Raw genomic sequence first — 18,005 nt, 5'->3', positions numbered from 1 at the left:
AAGAAACAGGTTGTGGAAATATAGCAACAGCCCATGATAGTATAATGGCATTACTTGAAACTGAAGTTTGGGACCATTATTACACAAGGGGTTGTTTCTGGTTCTTGGTGGGATTTTTTAATTATAAAACTTATCCAGAAATATGGACTTGAGTCACAGAAGGTGTTTTAAGTCATATTTGTTAACAAGAAATCTTATAATGATCTATCCATTTATAGAGAGAACATAACCAAGACTCTAAAACCAACAAATAGTTACTCCACAAATAGAAATTTTACTGCAAGCAGCATCCGTAAAACAATTTTAAACATTCCAAAACCATCATTTCTCATTTCTAGGTTCTGGTGTTAATACAGCATCTAAACATTTTTTTTAAATCAATTCAGGGACCTGTATCACCACATGAAGTTAATGTTAATAAGTTAAACAAGGAAGTTTCAGTTTATTTTTAGCATTTGGAAACAGAAACAATAGATGCAGGTGCTCTGACAGAGGAAAGCACTGTAGGACAAAATAAAGCAATCACTTCCTGGTTAAATACAACAAAAAAATTGTCTTACCAACATGTATATCCAAACATACTTTCCAGGACCTGTGGTAAAATCCTGGCCGAATTAGTAAAACAATAACAAACTTAAACTACACAGAAAACAGGATTTCACTCCATCTGACCATGTTCTTTGAAAGCCCCAGATTTCAAAGAGATCACAAACATTACAGCTCTACAGCAATACACTACATGTCCTGCACACACAGAACACACACAAGCTGCAAAGAAGTAACAGCAAGTAACAGCTGATGGATCTCACAGCAGGCCTTTTCGTCAAGCTCAGTTAGAGAGATGGCTCAGCAATCTGCCTGATCTTGGAAACGCATTCCAGGAACAATAGAGATATATAAAAAAACCTTGAATATTTGAAAAGCATACCTTCCTTTGCTTGGTTCCTCCTTCACTTCTTTTTTCACAACTTCAGCCTGAAAGGCAAAAAGGAGGTTCAGTACCTATGACTTTCAGAAGCATCAGTATGGAATTTGCATAACCCAGCTAATTAATAACACCACGAACCCAAATTTAGGCAGGTATCACCTGAAAGACCAAATGACTGTAAATTGTTCTAAAACTGTTCCCCACGAAACACAGATTTCATGAGATGACAATACAAGTACATGGCACTGTAAGAGATTTTAATAAAAAGTTTGCTAGACAGAACATGTGGCACACCACTAACTGTTTTGGTCGCCTCATCTTCAAAGCTGTCATGGTTTTGAGCAGAATTAGCTTTTGGTCTGTGATGTATCTGGGGGAGAGGGACATTAAACCCATCTTTTTCCAGACAGCACCTTCATTCTTGTATTGGTAAGGATGCTAAGGGCCACAGAGCTCAGGGTGAATGCAGTTAGCATGACAAAAAGTATTACACAGAAAACCAGAAGCACACTTTTTTTAAAGATAAATTACATTCCAAGTCAAACAAGTATCTACAGAAAACCCAAAGCCAGTTTCTGTTCCTTATAACCTGCATTCATTTCTTGTACAACTACACATTTCTACCTTCTGTTACATAGAATAAACTCATGGAATAAATGTTGAATTAAATAATGTCTTCCAGAAAAAGACAACCACAAACCATCAAAGCTCCGCAGCTATCACAGTTAGTAGCTTAGTTCCGAGCAATCAAAAATACCCCAAACAACCTTTAAAAACTCGCTGTTGAAATCTCAATCTCTTTTCTGAAGACATTTCACAAATTAATTTGAAGAGTATCACTACCAGAAAGAACATCAGATAAATTCAGTGTGCATAGAATTCACTTTAATCTTTTATTTATGCACGTAATTCCAAAGCCTTCAGTTTTCCCTTTCTAAAAACATTTATTACAGAGATAAGTGCCAAAGTAATTTGAACATGTTACCATGAATTAAAAATGATTTTGTTCTTCCCTCAGACCAGCTTCTGATTGAAAGGCTTCTAGAGAAAATAGCTTATGGCAAATGGAGCTACAAGCTCAATGTTCCTATGGTACCCAGGCATATAATCCAGATTCTGGCAACGCAACTGAAGATGGACAAGAGGGAACAGGCTCAAAATGCAGTAAAAACAGCAGATGGAGAAAACCTCAGTTTTTCCTCTTATCAGTGTGACCAGGCATTTCTCTCTCCATCTCAGATACAGGTAACAATAAAGTTTAGGAGTATGTCTCCAAAGTCCAGGTTTATTTTAACGTTTATGCAAAAGCTGTGACAGTCGCACTGACAAAGACTGGCATGCCACCAGCTGCAGCCGTGCTCTATCAATCTGTATTCCAGCTGCACATCCTCCTTCATTCTTACAGGAGTTTCCCCATACTTTTGTTATTTCAGCAGTATTAAATTCAGACATCATCAGCAAAATTACAGAAACAAAACTATGATGTGATGAAGTGAGCACTTATATTACTGCTGTTATACTATGCCACTGGCATTAGTTACAGCTATCTGGCTGGTCAACCTCTCTAAATCAGACAAGCACTCTGTATCACCCAAAGTGTGCAGCTGGAAAGAAATATTATTTTGAAAACAGAGTGTGAATGCCATTCTTTGTTGGCATTGAACTCTGCTCTGATGAAACATTTATAGTGACAAAGACATGTTATTCTGTTGCTACACAAGCTATAGGGAACAGCTATAAAAAGCAGATTTGAATCACACAGTGTTCCCACAATGCATCCTTGACAGACATTCCTTTGCATTAGCATTTTAATGAACAATATTTTCCTTATTTTTCAGTGCTAAGTGAGCTTATTACTTAGTTTCTCTAGAATTGAGAGAAAGCTCCAAAGTCTGAAGGTTTAGTTATTCAGCTACAAAGTTAGTCTAATAAAAGATTTTATTACCCTTAAATGCACCTGACATCATCTAACACAATTACAATTTATGGTCTTTGTCGTGAGCTGAAGTTCACCATATGAACTGAAATACAAAAATAAAGCAGCTCAGAAGAAGAGCATATTTTCTCCCATACAAAGAGAGTCGGCAACGGGGAGAATCATCTCTGCAATGGGGGAAGACAAAAAACTCTTGCAACATCTAATCCAGGCCCTTGCATCTAGTAGAAGAGAAAAGAGCACTCTGTGCACCCATGCTCATCTGATTTTAGCTACCAGTGCTTCACTCACAGCGGGCTCTGCATATGCACAGTGACTGCTGATTTACTTGGAAAGGGGCATGATGAATCCACTCGAAAAACATTTGTGCCCAAATCACATCTAGCTGTGTATCGCCCTATGTCCTAAACTATCACAGATGCAACGTGACAACTATTGGCAGGATACCCCCGCCAAAAACGCACACCTAAAATCTCTGCTGACACAGTATGTCTTTAAAAACAGGAATTCTAAACACCACACCCTACAGATTTCACAAATAAAAATGCTTTTCAATAAAGCAGAAAAAACTGCCAACACAATAGAGAACAAACTATGATATAAGCCCATGATCAGTACACAACCTATTCTTTAAAAGAAGTTGAAATTCATCATGATTCGTAGTGCAAATAATTGTGATTAAGAGTGCAAATAATCCTGACAGTTCTGCCAGCTCGGTAAATAGAAGTACATGTCTGGATGACTTTTCTCCCCTCCCTGTTGAAATAAAGGACTGATGCCCTTGTTATCATTAGGCTCCTGAAGTTAAACCTTCTCTTGTGCTGAACACAAGTGAAAGGAAGAACCTAAGATGCCCTGCCCCTCCAGGCATATCTTTTTGTTTAAATGGTATCCCAAAGTCATGCAGCTGAAAAGGAACAGCAGCACACAGGGAACGAGAGCTCCAAGAATGGAATTCGCATGGATAATCACTTTTAAAAAACAGAGGCAAAAAGAAGGAGAAAAAAACACCACAATAAAACGCCAACAAAACAAACAGAAAAACCCTATATACATTTTGGTCTTGATCTTGATACCACATCTGGATTTAAGTTCCCCACTTTGGAAGCTGGAATGCTATTAGCATGTGGCTGATGTTTGCATTTCTTGCTTAAAACTCTTTGTCTATTCAATGCACCAAGCTTCTTCCTCTCTGGTGTTCAGCTGCTGCAGCTTGCTGTTCCTTCAGCAAGTCACCAGAAGTAAACTGGGAGCTGCTCAATACTGCAAGTAATTTCATTCTTAAGAGAGAAGATGGCAGCAGCTGTGGGTGCATAGGCCAATGCTGACATCGCAACGGAGTCTGGAATCGAGAGGACTATCACAGATGAACTGCTAAAGGTGAATCGAACTAGATCAGAAAAACTCTACTAATGTCAATCATCAATCCTTTTCTAACCAGTACTGAAGAGTTGCTTTCCTCCTTTCTTCTTTCTTTTTATCCTTCATTAAGAAGTATTTTCATCAGTGGCAAGAGATTCCATACACGTTTGTGAAATAGAGGCAAAAGATAGACAAACAGCAACACATACTTTCACACCTATGCCACCTCCCAGAATACAAACTTCCCAGCTGTTGCACACTTTTCACTCTCCTCCACAATGACAGCAAATACCGAAGGAAATACTGACATTGTCACCATTAGCTGCTCTTCATGGAAGGGTTGCTCTATTCCACAGAAATGATGTATTATCAAAAAAGAAATCTTACCTCAACAAACTCTCCATTGGGTGACAATGTACAGGTCAATGTATGCTCACCCATATTATACGGATATTGCTTCAGGAAGCTGTACATTGATCTGGCTGATTTGGGACTATCCAGCTGTAGAATTGCCTAAAAGGAGAAAAAGCACAAGCCTCAAATAACTGTTACTCCATCTTATTTCTGTATTGTAGAATATGTTTAGTAAATCCAGTTAGTATACCATATGATACCCAGGCATTCCTGAAGGGTTTCAACATCTTCATCTGAAATAAGCTATAAGCAGCATTTTTTTGATGAAATCCTGTTCTGGATATGGAGAACAGCGGGCTCTGTTCTTTCTGAGAGGTTGAAGAGACAAATTTCTCCATTTGGAATTATCTTCAGAACTAAATAAGAAGCTACATCACAAAAGAGTGGAGCCTGGAGCTTCCCTCCCCACATATCCAGCCCACTTTGGGCTCCTAGACTCATCCTCTTTGATTCTGCTCTAACTCACAAGTCTTTTCCCCTGAAGGCGAGGGGAAGGGCATGCCCATGAAAAAATCTGCAAAATTACATCTATCAGGGGAACAGTAAACTGAACTACACACAAAACTTTACCTGCTATACTAGAAATCTCTCACTTCTTTATTTTTTATCTATCAAGTACAATAATAGTACGAGAATTTTACATATCACCTTTAAAAATTCCCAACTATTCAAGTTGCATTCTAAACCTGGTAATACCTCTTCTTGTTTGTTTGTTTAAATTTAAAGCAAGCCTTAAATAAGCCACCCCTTTTTTTTACTTTTTCCTTAAAAAAACAAAACAAAAGAAACCACCTGTGCGTGCCCTGCTGGGATCTTGACTACATCTCTTGCTATTGAAAACAGATCAGAAAGCAAGAAGTCCATCAAATACTATCACAAAGTGCTGACTCAATGGAATAAAGCATTTTATGTTCAATGCGACAGAATTAGCTGAGGGTCTAGAAATTCACCCTAGATGTTTCACTGACTGCAGCGTTCTCCTTGTCACTTTTTAAAGCAGTAAGTTTAAAATAAAGAAAAATACTATCATCTTAAAAGCATCTTCACCTGTTCTACGGTTTAGTAGCAGGACACTTAAAATAGCTTGTAATAAAGACAGCACAGTTCCATTTTAATCGTTAAAACATAAACAATTAAATCTAGTTCATAAAATAAAAAATCCAATGTTAAGTGCAAAAGTAGCAACATTAAATATTAAAATATCAAAGAATTTTTTAAAACATTAAAATCAAATCATGACGTTTTGAAGTGTCCTGTAACAAAAAGTAATCTCAGCAATTCTGACAGCTTCACTTCTCACAACAAATTAATCCTTTTCCCCCAAATTTCCTACAGAATGGGAACTTATTTCCCTCCCACCTACACCTCTAACATCAAAAGTCAATAATTTTTGCAGACATTTGGGAAGCTTTACTTTCAGAGCTTAACAAACTGTTCTTGTGTTGTTCAGGCCAGGTAATGACCTAAAGTTTGTTTTCTTTATTGGTTTTTTTTTTTTTTTTTCCCTTCCCCACTGCCCCCAAAAAAGTAAGACAAATTATTTTCCTGTTCAGGATGAATGCGAAAAGAGTCAGAAACTTTGATCTATCATTAGCAAAACATTCTTGGTATTGGGAAATAAAAAACCTATTTTTTTTTCCCCTAGTACACTATTTTGCAACATAGAAAAAAAATTTATATTTACATTTACCTTGTTTTTATTCTTCAGGACAACGTAATGGCCTACTTTTCCAAATCGAAGTCCCACACAAACTACTTCAAGTTCTCTGTATCCATCATCTGGCAAGTTCCCAAGATGCACAAACTGATTACGTATGGTTTCAGTATTCACCTGAAGAAAAGCAATGGCAAAACTTGCTTCAGCTGTCTTATTGGCAACTACTGAACTAGGTTAGAAAAGCCTCACAGAAAACTTCTGTATTGCTCAGTTTCCTGAAAAAAAGCATTCACACGTATCCAATGTTCATGTTTTCAGACTCACACCAGATTCTCCGTTTATTATGCAGCACATCAAAAGCCTCAGCTATACTTCCCAGTAAAGAATAACAAACTCAAAAAGATCGAGTGTTCTATTTTAAAGCGATACTGCAAAACATCCCTGCAGTCTAAGTCAGATTTGGTAAAAGCAGACACTACCTAGTCAGACTGTAAATCGGTCAAGGCACAGAAACATGTCCAAAAGACTCCAACCCTGTTTTTAAAGTTGCAATTTGGTTTACTTGCTCAGTTTGTAATAACATAACAATCCTTGGTCAAACATTATTTCTCATGTTTCTCAATTTTCAGAGTTACCACCACTGCTGTGGGAACACAGTATCAAGGAGACCAGCAACTCTCTGCTGACCAGGAAGGATCCTGGTGGCAGCATGTACATGTGGGCTGACAGCAAAGGAAAGCCATCACCAGCCACATACTGCCAGCAGAACCATGGACTAAGCCCAGGCACCAAGTATTTTGTGAAAAATTTAAGGCCAACGACCTGCTAAAGCAGGTCCAGAGGGAGCTACAGAGATGGTCAGAGGCTGGAGCAGCTCTGCTGTGGGGACAGGCTGGGAGAGCTGGGGTTGTTCAGCCTGGAGAAAGGAAGGCTGCGGGGAGACCTCAGAGCACCTCCCAGTGCCTGAAGGGGCTGCAAGAAAGCTGGAGGGGCTTTTCACAAGGGCGGGTAGTGATGGGATGAGGGGGAAATAGTTTTAAGCTGAAAGAGGGTAAATTTAGATTAGGTATTTGGAGGAAATGCTTTACCATGAGTGTGGCGAGGTGCTGGCACAGGCTGCCCAGAGCAGCTGTGGATGCCCCATCCCTGGCAGTGTCCCAGGCCAGGCTGGACGGGGCTTGGAGCAACCTGGTCTGGTGGAGGATGTCCCTGCCCGTGGCAGGGGAGTGGAACTAGATGGGCTTTAAGGCCCCCTCTAATCCAAACCATGCCATGCTTCTACGATCAAAGGGAAGGTCCCTAGAACACAAATCCAAAGGTACTAGCAGACTTCTGAAATCTTAAAGAAGCCTTATCTTTAAATACCTGAAAGCTGTGTGTCTTTTAGAAACACACCACTCACTCCCAACAAGCAAGACTTTTTTTGCTCCCTCTGCTTCCCAGGTCTGGTATGTTTTTCTTCCATTATTCATCACTTTACCAGGAGCAGAAAAAAAATATTTCACCACAAGCAGACCAGAGGCATAAGTAGGATATGGTAGCAGGGGCACTCGCAGCAAATGCTCACGTATTTCTGCTAGTGCCAACCAACAATCACAGGAGAAAGGAGATATCCCCCAGACACACTTGCAATTGAAAATTCAAGCCTTTGGGGGTTTCTTGGAAAGTGATTTATTGCTGGCAGGGCTCTCTGCAATATGCTTTTTAACCAAATACAATTAGCTCCTGAGACTGCTGTTTTTAAAGTCACTCCTGTGAAGGTCTTGTGCCAACTGTTTCAGCCCAGAGACATACATTCAGACACAATGACTGAGTCTCTATCAAGAATAACCTGAAAATGTTTTTCACAGAAGACATAAAAGCTGTAATTTCATTAACCTCTACCTACCTACACTGTATTAAAACGCTTTGTACGTCACTGGCCAGCTTGCAGTGCGTGCAGTGAAGGAACAGGAGGGACAACTGGGGAGACACACTACACCAAACAAAGCACAGAGGTGGTTTAGATAGTTAAACCAAAATATCTGTCTATAAAGCACACTGGGAAAATGGGTGGCATTCCATACAGGCAAACACTGCATATTCGCCAAGCTACAGTGGTCAGCAGCTTGTTGTTAAAACATGGAAAAAACGTAACAGAAGGGGAGGGTCTCAAAGGACTCCTATTAAATGTTTAATTCCTAGCACTTCACGCATCACAGAACTAAATTAAGTGAACATTTACTCATTCTATTCCCTGCTCATTCGTCCATGAGAACATATATAAGCATCTAGTTCCAGAGAAAGCTTAGATAATAATTAAATTAGGTAATATTTCAGTATGAAGGATACTAATTCCAATTTAAAGTAACATATTTTGAGAGCATGTGGAGGAAAAGTTAGACTGCTAGCAACTTACCTGAGGGTCAGAATCTTTAATTAAAGCAGTAAATATTGCTTCCTGTAACAAAAAAAAAAAAAGACATTGTAAGATTTGAACTATAAAATACAGCTTTACTAGCAGCAGCTAACTGGCAGTCACTAACTCCCAACTTTTTAGTTTCTGATTTATGAACAAAATCAAGAGCATCAGCACTACTGACACTTGTGTTATTCTAATTTCAGAAGACCAGGATCCAAAAAGACATTTAACAGAATCAGGCTTCAATAGCACAAACCATCAGAATGCATAAAACAGGGAGAGTATAAGTCAGCTTAAATTCAAAATCCTGTTCAGTATCAAAATGTTACCACATATCCTAGAATTTCAATACGTTTTATTACTTACCTCATCTTTTATAGTCTTATACTGAGGAACCATGTTGATGCAGAGCTGATTTCCATCCAGCGACATCGGAAAGCAGGTGTAAAATTTAACCATGGAATCTGCAGATTTTCTATTTATTTCAAGATAGGCCTTTTAAAAGTAAGAAAACAAAAAAATTTAACAAAACTTTAATTTATCAAGAGCATCTCACATCAATGCTTCCTGCATTGCATTATTACATTATCACATTTACATTTGTTAAAAAAAGCATTTGCTGCTTTTTTACAGGTGGAAGCATGTCCTGGCTTCTACGATAAAACACTACTAATACCAATTAGAATACCTTTTTATGAGATGATAAAATTAGCACATCCCTCGGTCCTCCAAAGGGCTTTGCTAGGTTGGAAACTTCTTCAACAGAATATCCTTTCTCAGGCAAGTTTGAAATAAGAACCACACAGGTATCATCAAGTTCCTGTAAACAAGCGAAAGTAAATGTTACTGGTATTTCTTCAACTCTAAATCATAACTGCTGCATTTTCTGAAGGGACCATTTATTTTTACTATGTAAAACCACCGTTACACTGAATGAAGCACTTCTTGAAAGCATATTATAATATTTGCAACTACCCCAAAACCAAAGATCATATAACCTTTCTAGGATTTAGTAGCAAAGCATATTCTATTAACATTTTTCTCTAATTATATCATACAATCACCTTAATTAAAGCTTCATTGTAGACTATCTACACCTAAGCTAATTCCACACACACCTTAGGCTCTCTTGTTAACTCATCAAAAATTCAAACCAAACCAAGCCCCCCCTATAATTATGCCACTACTTTATATTCATGACATGCCCACACAGCAAATACTGTAGGACTGATGTGCAAATACTGTATCTCAAGAGAAGAAACCCACAGCAGGGCAATACAGATGATCAGAGCATAAAGGAGCTTTGGTGTAACTAACGAACTCCAAGGGAAAAAACAGAAAGCCAGAGAGTGAAATGGTAGATGTCTATCAAATCACAAACAGCAAGGAGAAAGTAAATACCTTTTATTAATTAATAGTCTAATATTCTTCTAATAATCATTATTTCTTACAAGAAATTAACAGGCAAGGGATTTAATCTGGCAGTTTTCAGAGAGAGCACCAAGACTTGGAAATGGCACTAGTGTGTACTTAAAAACTTCCACAGATAAAATCACCTTTCGACTGACCTTGCTAGCGGGTTCTGTTGATTCTTCACTCTTTGTAGTCGTTATCAGAGCTTCTAAAAAAAAGGGGTAGGGGAGTAGTTTAGTAGCACAGCAGATTTCTTTAAATACTGCAGAGCTTTAAGAACACCTTGCGTTACATTTTATCACCACTGCCACCATGAAAAATTAAATAGTCCTTCATTTAACTCACAGTGACAAATTACATTGGTGGAACATACACAGCACTATGTAAATGCTTCCAGAAAGAAAAGGTTTAAGTAGGCATAAAAAAAATTAATTACAATCCCTTGATTAGCATGCACACACTTTGCTGACACTGAGACCTTATCAGTTGAATAATCACAACCACATGACTCTGAAGGTCCCCCCAATGTGCCCACATAGTCTTTTTCTTGGGACAAGTCCACAGCGATATGTGAAAGGCTCAGAAAAATACAGACATCAGGAAATCAGCAATCATACAGGAGAGGCAAGCGCAGGTAAAGGAAAATCGCTTCTCCTGTAAAATGTTTGTACCTGCCTCTAACAGGGCAAGGTCATATTTGCTGAACCTATCTCCACTATGCATGCATAGTAACCGAGAATTAATAAACACTTAAGCGATGTTTAAAACAAAGTCTGTTGTTAATCAGTTAGAAAATATGGGGGAAACAGCATCTATCGAACCAGCTCTAGCAGGCAATGTAAAGCAATGAGATTAAAACAATCGGCGGTGGAGCGGTAAACGGAACAGACAGAAAGCCCAAATCCTTTGCTCTAATGAGCTGTAAATAAAAGTGCCTGGCTGCACTGAAAAGGTCTAGGTAAAAATCTTGTGTCTGCTGAAAGATGTAAATCTCAGGGGGTTTTAGCCACTTCAGTCATAATGAAGTTTTGTTTCGGTCAGTGAACCTGTTCTAATAGATTTTATTTTCCGATACCCTGTGTCACTTTAATTTCCTGGACTTAAAAATTCTCATTTAGTTCACAATAGCAGAGAGGTTTAAGACAGAAATGAGAAAAATCCTGTCAGTTTGCAATTTACCTTGATCAATTAAGGAAGCTTCATTAAACTCATCCAAGCCCAACACCACCACCTGAGGCATCTGTGCAAGTTTCTCTAAAAACCAAGTAAATTCAAGACAATATCATAATGTTAAACTCCACATAACTTAACTAGTTATGTTATTAACTTACTAGGAAAGTAACTTAAAAGTGGCGTTATGGTATCAGAATTACCCAGTACAGGCGCAGGACTAGTCACAACTTTGGACTGAGTCTCTGCTGGCTTCTCAGGCTCTGTAACACTGTCCCCTTCTGTAATGGTCTTCAGGTCCAAGAGCTTAGTTTCCCCAACTTCCGTTTCCACTTCTGTTGTTGTCTGAAGGTCTTCATCTACAGATTTTACTGCTAGGTAACCACAGGAAAAAGCATACTGCATTTCAACATATTAAACTAATCGATTTGCAAAAGGAGAATGAACTGCACTATATGTTTTTCTGGCAGATATTCACAGACCTATCACATAAACTCCTGTTCCTTGTCACAAATGGGCAGAAATTGTACATACAGGAACAGTTTTGCAAAACAAGTGTAAGTCTGTGGTTGCATGAAAGGGTCTGCTTCCCCAAGCTCATCTCCTTTCCCTAGTGCTTTGCTATTCTAGATCTACAAACAGCACTGATAATCACTGCATTAGCCAAGCTGCAAGGCATGAGAACAGTGCTTGCCTACCTAACCACCTACTGCATTGGCAAGCCCAGTAAAAGGTGTGAAAAGCTTACACTCACCACCTTAAATAACTGTTCTGGAAAGGGGCAAGGGTACAGAAAAGCACTTGCCTGTGTTTTCCACATAATGAGTGGAAGTTCATATTTGTCTTACCCGCAGAATTTGAAGTTTTCTTGATTTTACTATCTCCCATCATCACTGACTTCTTAGTCCTTTCTTTTTTACCTACATAAAATATCCAAAACCAAGTATTAGTAGAAACACTTATTACTTAAGTTACTTACAAAGAATATAAAAATACATACAAAACCAGTTTAATCTGCAGCAATTCAACTGATAAGACAAAAAAAATTAAAACCCCAAAATCTAAACCGTAAGTTAATTCCAACAAACTACCAAATGAAAGCCATCAAGTAGAGTATCTTTTGTGAATTTGTTCAGGATTCTGGTGAAAACACCTTGCTCCTGCAAAACAGTTTGTGTTCTCTTTTTTTAACTGACAAAACAATTCAGTTTCCACTTGTGAGACAGCTTTGAGGCATGCTGGATGCTCTCACCATGCTGACGATTGACTCAAGACATACATCTTTAAAAAGCACAATTTCCTATAATGTCTGGTCCCTAGTTTGCTCAGAATAACTGCTCATGAAAGCCAATAAAATAAGTAACAAAAAAAAGACACCAGAAGTAAAAGTCATATTATAATACCATCAAATTTTTTGTAAAGTTTCATTGGCTTCTGATGTATTTACTGCAGTTTGTCCTGTTTTCATTGAAATACTAACAAAAAAAAAAAAAAGTTCTTCTCTAATAGTATGACATCCAGGTTTTTCCGCCAGACCAAGTTATAGTAACTGAAATCATTTCTGTCTGGATCATTAGAAGACCAGGGCAGAAATTTAGAAGCATTTAGAAAGTTCAAGGAACATAAGACACTGAGAAGCACTAGCACTAATTGTGAAAGAACCTTAAATATGTTACACACTAGGCTTAAAATCAGTTTGAAGAATTACACTTATTTTATGGAGCTCAAAGTGCCACACATCTTCCAACAGATGGGGCAAATGTTTAAAATTTCAGATTATAAGCACAGGTCAAGGTGGGGATTTTTTATTGCTACTTGAGAGCAGTGTTTTGTGGCTTTTTATACAGAAAGATAGACAAGGTTGCATGAAAAAGACGACGTCTGAAAGCGTAAGACCAGACATTTCCTCGGAGCCCTCTGGACTCACTTTCAGTCACTATTATGAAAAGCATTCACATAAAAACAAAGAAAAGGGCACAAAGAGGGAAGGCAACAACAGATGTATCATCAGATAAAAAGTAACCAAAACCTCACCTGTAATGGATTTAGTTGTCTTAGTGATAGTGTTCTGATCTTTTCTATTATGAGGGAGGGGAAAAAAATAAGTCAATTTTAAAGACAATTAATGAATGTTAAAACAGCTACAAAATCTTAAAAACAGTAAAACACAAGAAACCAAACAGATTGAACCCATCTGGTTTCCAGCCCTTACAGCTAACACTAACGCATGCAATGGCAGCACTTACTTTGTACTTGGTGCAACTTTTTTAATATTCAGAGCCCGTTTTTTTACATTCATTTTGGCCTGAAAGGGACAGAAAGAAAAAAGTTTTGCTGCATCATTTATACTTTATTTACAAATGTGTGTGTATGTGTATAGGTACAAAGACATATATATACACATACATACATATTAAAATAGTATTAATAATTATTAATGGTAATTAAGTATATATAAATATAGGTTGTATCTTTCAATGTTTGTTAAACTGATACTATTCACAAATACCAAATTTAACCAAGGAAAATTGAAAACTAATTAGGAAGTACTTTTGTGTATTTTAGACTGCTGTTTATGAAAAGGAAATTAAAAAGATAGTAAAACTACTAGATCTATTTTTCTAGAGCACACCAGTTTTGGAGTAAAATACTGAGCTACCCATGAAGCGTCATGTTTTTCACCAACAGGCTGCTTACTTGGCCAGGAGAAGCTTTCGGCTTTTCGGCTACACTTATTTTCACCCGTTTCCCGTTTACCAGCACTGGCACAGTTTCACCATATTTCACAGCTGCTATCACAGCTTCTTTGTAGTTCATTTCCAAGAAGGCCTAAAATAAATGGCACTTTCAGGCTTTATTTATATTACAGGCACAAGATGCAATTCACTGCAATTTTTCCTTAAGAAAATCTGCATCACAACAGACCTGCATGCACTTCTCTCTCTAAGTTCATGTGGAGTTTAATGAAAATGTCTGGGTTTCAGTATCATACAAAAAACATCCAACTTTCCTCTAACATTTACAACTTAGGTAGCAAGCAGAACTGAATATTTATAAACTTAACATTTCCAGCTATTCCAAGATTACATGTTCAGGAAGCCTTATCCTATGTTCAGCTGAGGATCCAAATACAACGCTTTTTCATTGCTCAACGAATTTTTTTGCATCGTTCTGACAGAAAAAAACCACTCTACAGGAAAACTCACCTCATTTCTAGAGCGAAGTACAATGAGATCACTAACTTTGCCAAAAGGCTGAACAATTTTTTTAATATCTTGATCTGAAAAGCCATCATCCGGTAAATCAGATATTTGAAGGACTGTCCCACAACTCAACAACTGATCTCTCAACAGCTACAAATTGAAAACAAAACAAAAATAAACACTTTCCAAGTCAAGTCCAGTAAAAGGAAGAAAAAAAGGATCTGCAATAAAAATTACTCCAAAATAGACAGACCGCTTACTTCACTGGGGTATTTTTGATGGGTTTTTGCTTTTTTAACACAAGGACCAAGCCACAATTTTGTTGTTCTACTACCCTGTCTCAATCTGCAGTTATTAGAAGACATGTCATGGGATTACCGAGTAACACAACACAGCCCTTCTGTTTATATCAAGTGCTACAGGCCTACATAATTCCAGCTGTCCAGGCTGTATGGGTAAGGAGCTGCACAATTCCACTATTTCCCTTTCCATACTATCTATTAGCTTTCAACAGCACAGGCAACGTTCTCTTTGCTGATCATTTAGAGGCTAGAGACCACTAAGGATGACTGCATCTACCACAGTTAAAAATACAATCTGGTTTATAGGTGGTGTTTCTAAGAGATCCAAAAGGTCAGTGCATTGGACGAAGACAACACTGGCTTAAGATCCTTCTTAAAACAGTATTAAATTTCTCTGCCTCATCTTTTTTGCTTGACAGGGCAAAATGAACACTTTCTGCCTCCTATCCTTTATTTTTATTTACACAGTAAGCTCCTCCAAACAGATATCATCACTCCTGCTTCATACAAACAAGTGCCCAGTAAAACAAAGACCCCAATTTAACAGACATTTCTTTCTGCTGTTGGAAAGCAGTAGAGAGGCTTTGCTTCACATCAGTTAAAAAACCCTTGCTGTGTAAATCATCACTTACTTGCAGCCAGCAAATCTTTGCATCAAAATGGCAGTATCTGTTGCATAGAATCAGCAAACAGAACTGTTAATCTTCCCACAAGTGACCCCCTGAGATGAGATACTACCCAAATTCTTAAAATCACAGAGAAAAACATTAAGAAACTCACCCTATTAGAAGAAGTAGGACGAGGTCCACTGGTTCCTGTGGGTAAGTCTTCCTCATCCTCTTCCATTTCTTTGCCTTGGGATAAATCATCAGTTTCAGGAGATGAAGAACTTGACCCAGGCAAAGAAAGCACGTCTGTCTTTGAAGCCTTTGGAGAAACTCCTGTTTTCAATGCTTTCTTCATATTTCCAGGCATCTTCCCTAGGAGTCCATGAGAGGGTGGTGATTTTCCCAATCCCGAAGATCCTTGCCCAGCTGCTTGAAGTGACTTATGTTTATTGAACTCTGCTACAAAGCCAGGTCCCAAACTTTTCACTACTGCCTCCAGAGCTGCCTTTCTGTCTGAGAGTGGACAGGAATACAAACTGAGGTCTGTTTGTTTGTTTTTAAAAGAAAATTTACATACATTGCTGTTTGGTTTTCTACAGTTTCAGTTTCACCACCCACTCCTGGTTTAATCTTGAGCCCTGGTGAAGTTAAAAAAACCTTAATCACACTTTAGCAGATATGGCCTATAAATAACAATTAAAATAAACCTCTGTACCATTTTCACTGTGCTGTTTCAAACTTGACAATGTGACACTGGGGATGATATCTACAAAAATTCTAACAGCTAGAGCAAAAGAATGATTGTTTAATTTTTTATGTCAGGGAAGGTAAGAAAAGACGTTTTCAAGACCTGGATCCTCCTCTCACATACTGACACACAGCAGTACTTACTATCTTGATGCCTTCTCCTAATTTCTGTATCCCTCTGTCTTGCTCTTTGTCATACAGACTGTTGTTTTAAATTATTCTTTAATGATCTGACACATTTATTTCCTGTATGCTTTCTTTCTGTGGAAAATTTATATTTTTGTTATTAATTGCTCCTTCCCCTTATTCTTCTACATTACAGTGGTTTGCATTTTACCCTGAAGATCTCTTTGAACCTGCCTGTCCCTTCACAACTTGTCACCTAGACTTCCTCCCCAAAAGAGCTCAGTACCTCTTAATTTTCTGAAAGCATACAAACAACATAGCCACAGTACACACATCAAAGAAAAAAATCAACCTTTTAAAATTCCTCTATTTTTTTCTCTTCAGAATTTAAAAAGAAACAAAAACTCCAAACGAACTGGTATTTCAGCCAGAGACTGAGCTCAAAATGAACTACGTGGAACTGTCAGAGCTTATTTAAAACGTCCTAGAAGCGCAAACTGCAAGAAGTAAGCTGAAGGGAGAGTCACAAAACAGTGCAACGACCTCAACTGTTAGAATGTTTCATTGAAAGCCTTTCAGGCATCAGGCTCTCATCTCAACAAAACTATTGCAGAACACTGTGCTCTCCTTGTCAATTGCACCTCCATGCAACGCAGGTTTTGAGCATTCCATTTTCCTTCTCCTCATCCACACTGCCTTTGCAGAACTACCTTTTTGATGCTGAAGGAAGAAGAGCCTTCCTTTGTTTTTAATTCTTGACTGTCCTTACTGGCTTAAACACTGAGCACACCTGGAACAGACACTTGGTTCAGCAGTTATTTGAGGCAATTAAACAATTCCTGACACTAGGTAAGAAGACATCAGACCTTTCAGAATGCCCATTTTCTTGTAAGCATACTTCTAACAAAGCAACAGCAAAGGTTGGTTTTAAAAACAGAATTTTCCTATGAAAAACACCTAGGTGACTGCCTGGACAGATAAACCTCTTTAAATGAACTCAGTTTTCCAGAAATTAAAGGAAGTTTCAATTTGGCAGCTTGTATCCACCCTTACCTTGAGATCGGGTTGACCTCCTTGATGACCAATCATTACTGGAAGATCTCTGAGGCCGTGGACTAGTTCTTAGTGGATTTCTTGATCGCTGCGGTGACCTTGACCTGTGTCTGGGGCTAAGTCGACGCATCTGCCGCGGGCTTCGACTTCTTGGCCTCGTTGGCCTGAAGCGGCCAGGGCTCCTGGATCTTGATCGTGATCGGCGAAGAACATAGCTGGAGCCTGTGACCCTCGAACGTCTAGGACTGGGACTGGCAGAGTTGGAACGACGCTTTGGGGTCTGGTTTTCTTTTCTGTCACCAGCATTTCTAATGGAATAAAGGCATAGAACAAGTTTTGACAAGGCAGCAAAGAATCATTAACCCGAGTCTGTTGAAACAGACTTTCTGCAAAAAAGAACCAACACTGACAAAAGGTTAGAGTCTAATTTGTTAACAAACAGACAGATAACATGTTTGCCATGTGAATTTAGGACAGGTAGACAGAACTGAAAAGAAGCAAGTAGGAGAGAACAACCTGCATGAAACAACAGAAAGCTGCAAAGAAAACTCTGAAGTTATAACTGCAGGGCTATGAAAAAAATAACAGGAAAAGGATACATGAATAAGTAATGAATATAAGATACTTTCCTTGCTTTTCCCAAATTTAGTTTGGAAGTAAGCAACCTTGAGACATTGTGTCTAAA

The 18,005-nt window shown here is 38.3% G+C and overlaps 1 protein-coding gene across 5 annotated transcripts in view; it reads right to left on the bottom strand.

Annotated features, from left to right (window-relative positions):
• Positions 1-18,005, bottom strand: part of ZNF638 (zinc finger protein 638) — a 66,377-nt gene that overhangs the window by 13,181 nt on the left and 35,191 nt on the right. For 3 of the 5 annotated variants that reach the window (XM_055794203.1, XM_055794200.1, XM_055794201.1), the window contains exons 5-20: positions 17,321-17,628; positions 15,567-15,907; positions 14,488-14,634; positions 13,979-14,110; positions 13,528-13,586; positions 13,316-13,359; positions 12,130-12,201; positions 11,485-11,655; positions 11,291-11,365; positions 10,267-10,319; positions 9,387-9,518; positions 9,065-9,193; positions 8,696-8,737; positions 6,331-6,471; positions 4,614-4,739; positions 929-975 (exon numbers count right to left, since the gene is read on the bottom strand). In XM_055794203.1, the coding sequence (XP_055650178.1) occupies positions 929-975; positions 4,614-4,739; positions 6,331-6,471; positions 8,696-8,737; positions 9,065-9,193; positions 9,387-9,518; positions 10,267-10,319; positions 11,291-11,365; positions 11,485-11,655; positions 12,130-12,201; positions 13,316-13,359; positions 13,528-13,586; positions 13,979-14,110; positions 14,488-14,634; positions 15,567-15,907; positions 17,321-17,628 (2,019 nt within the window). The remainder of the gene's footprint in view (positions 1-928; positions 976-4,613; positions 4,740-6,330; positions 6,472-8,695; positions 8,738-9,064; positions 9,194-9,386; positions 9,519-10,266; positions 10,320-11,290; positions 11,366-11,484; positions 11,656-12,129; positions 12,202-13,315; positions 13,360-13,527; positions 13,587-13,978; positions 14,111-14,487; positions 14,635-15,566; positions 15,908-17,320; positions 17,629-18,005) is intronic. The other 2 variants (XM_055794202.1, XM_055794204.1) reach the window with 2 other exon arrangements.

This window comes from Falco peregrinus, chromosome 2 (assembly GCF_023634155.1).
Source record: "Falco peregrinus isolate bFalPer1 chromosome 2, bFalPer1.pri, whole genome shotgun sequence".
Taxonomy (NCBI): Eukaryota; Metazoa; Chordata; class Aves; order Falconiformes; family Falconidae; genus Falco; species Falco peregrinus.
This window is presented reverse-complemented; position numbering and strand designations above follow the sequence as displayed.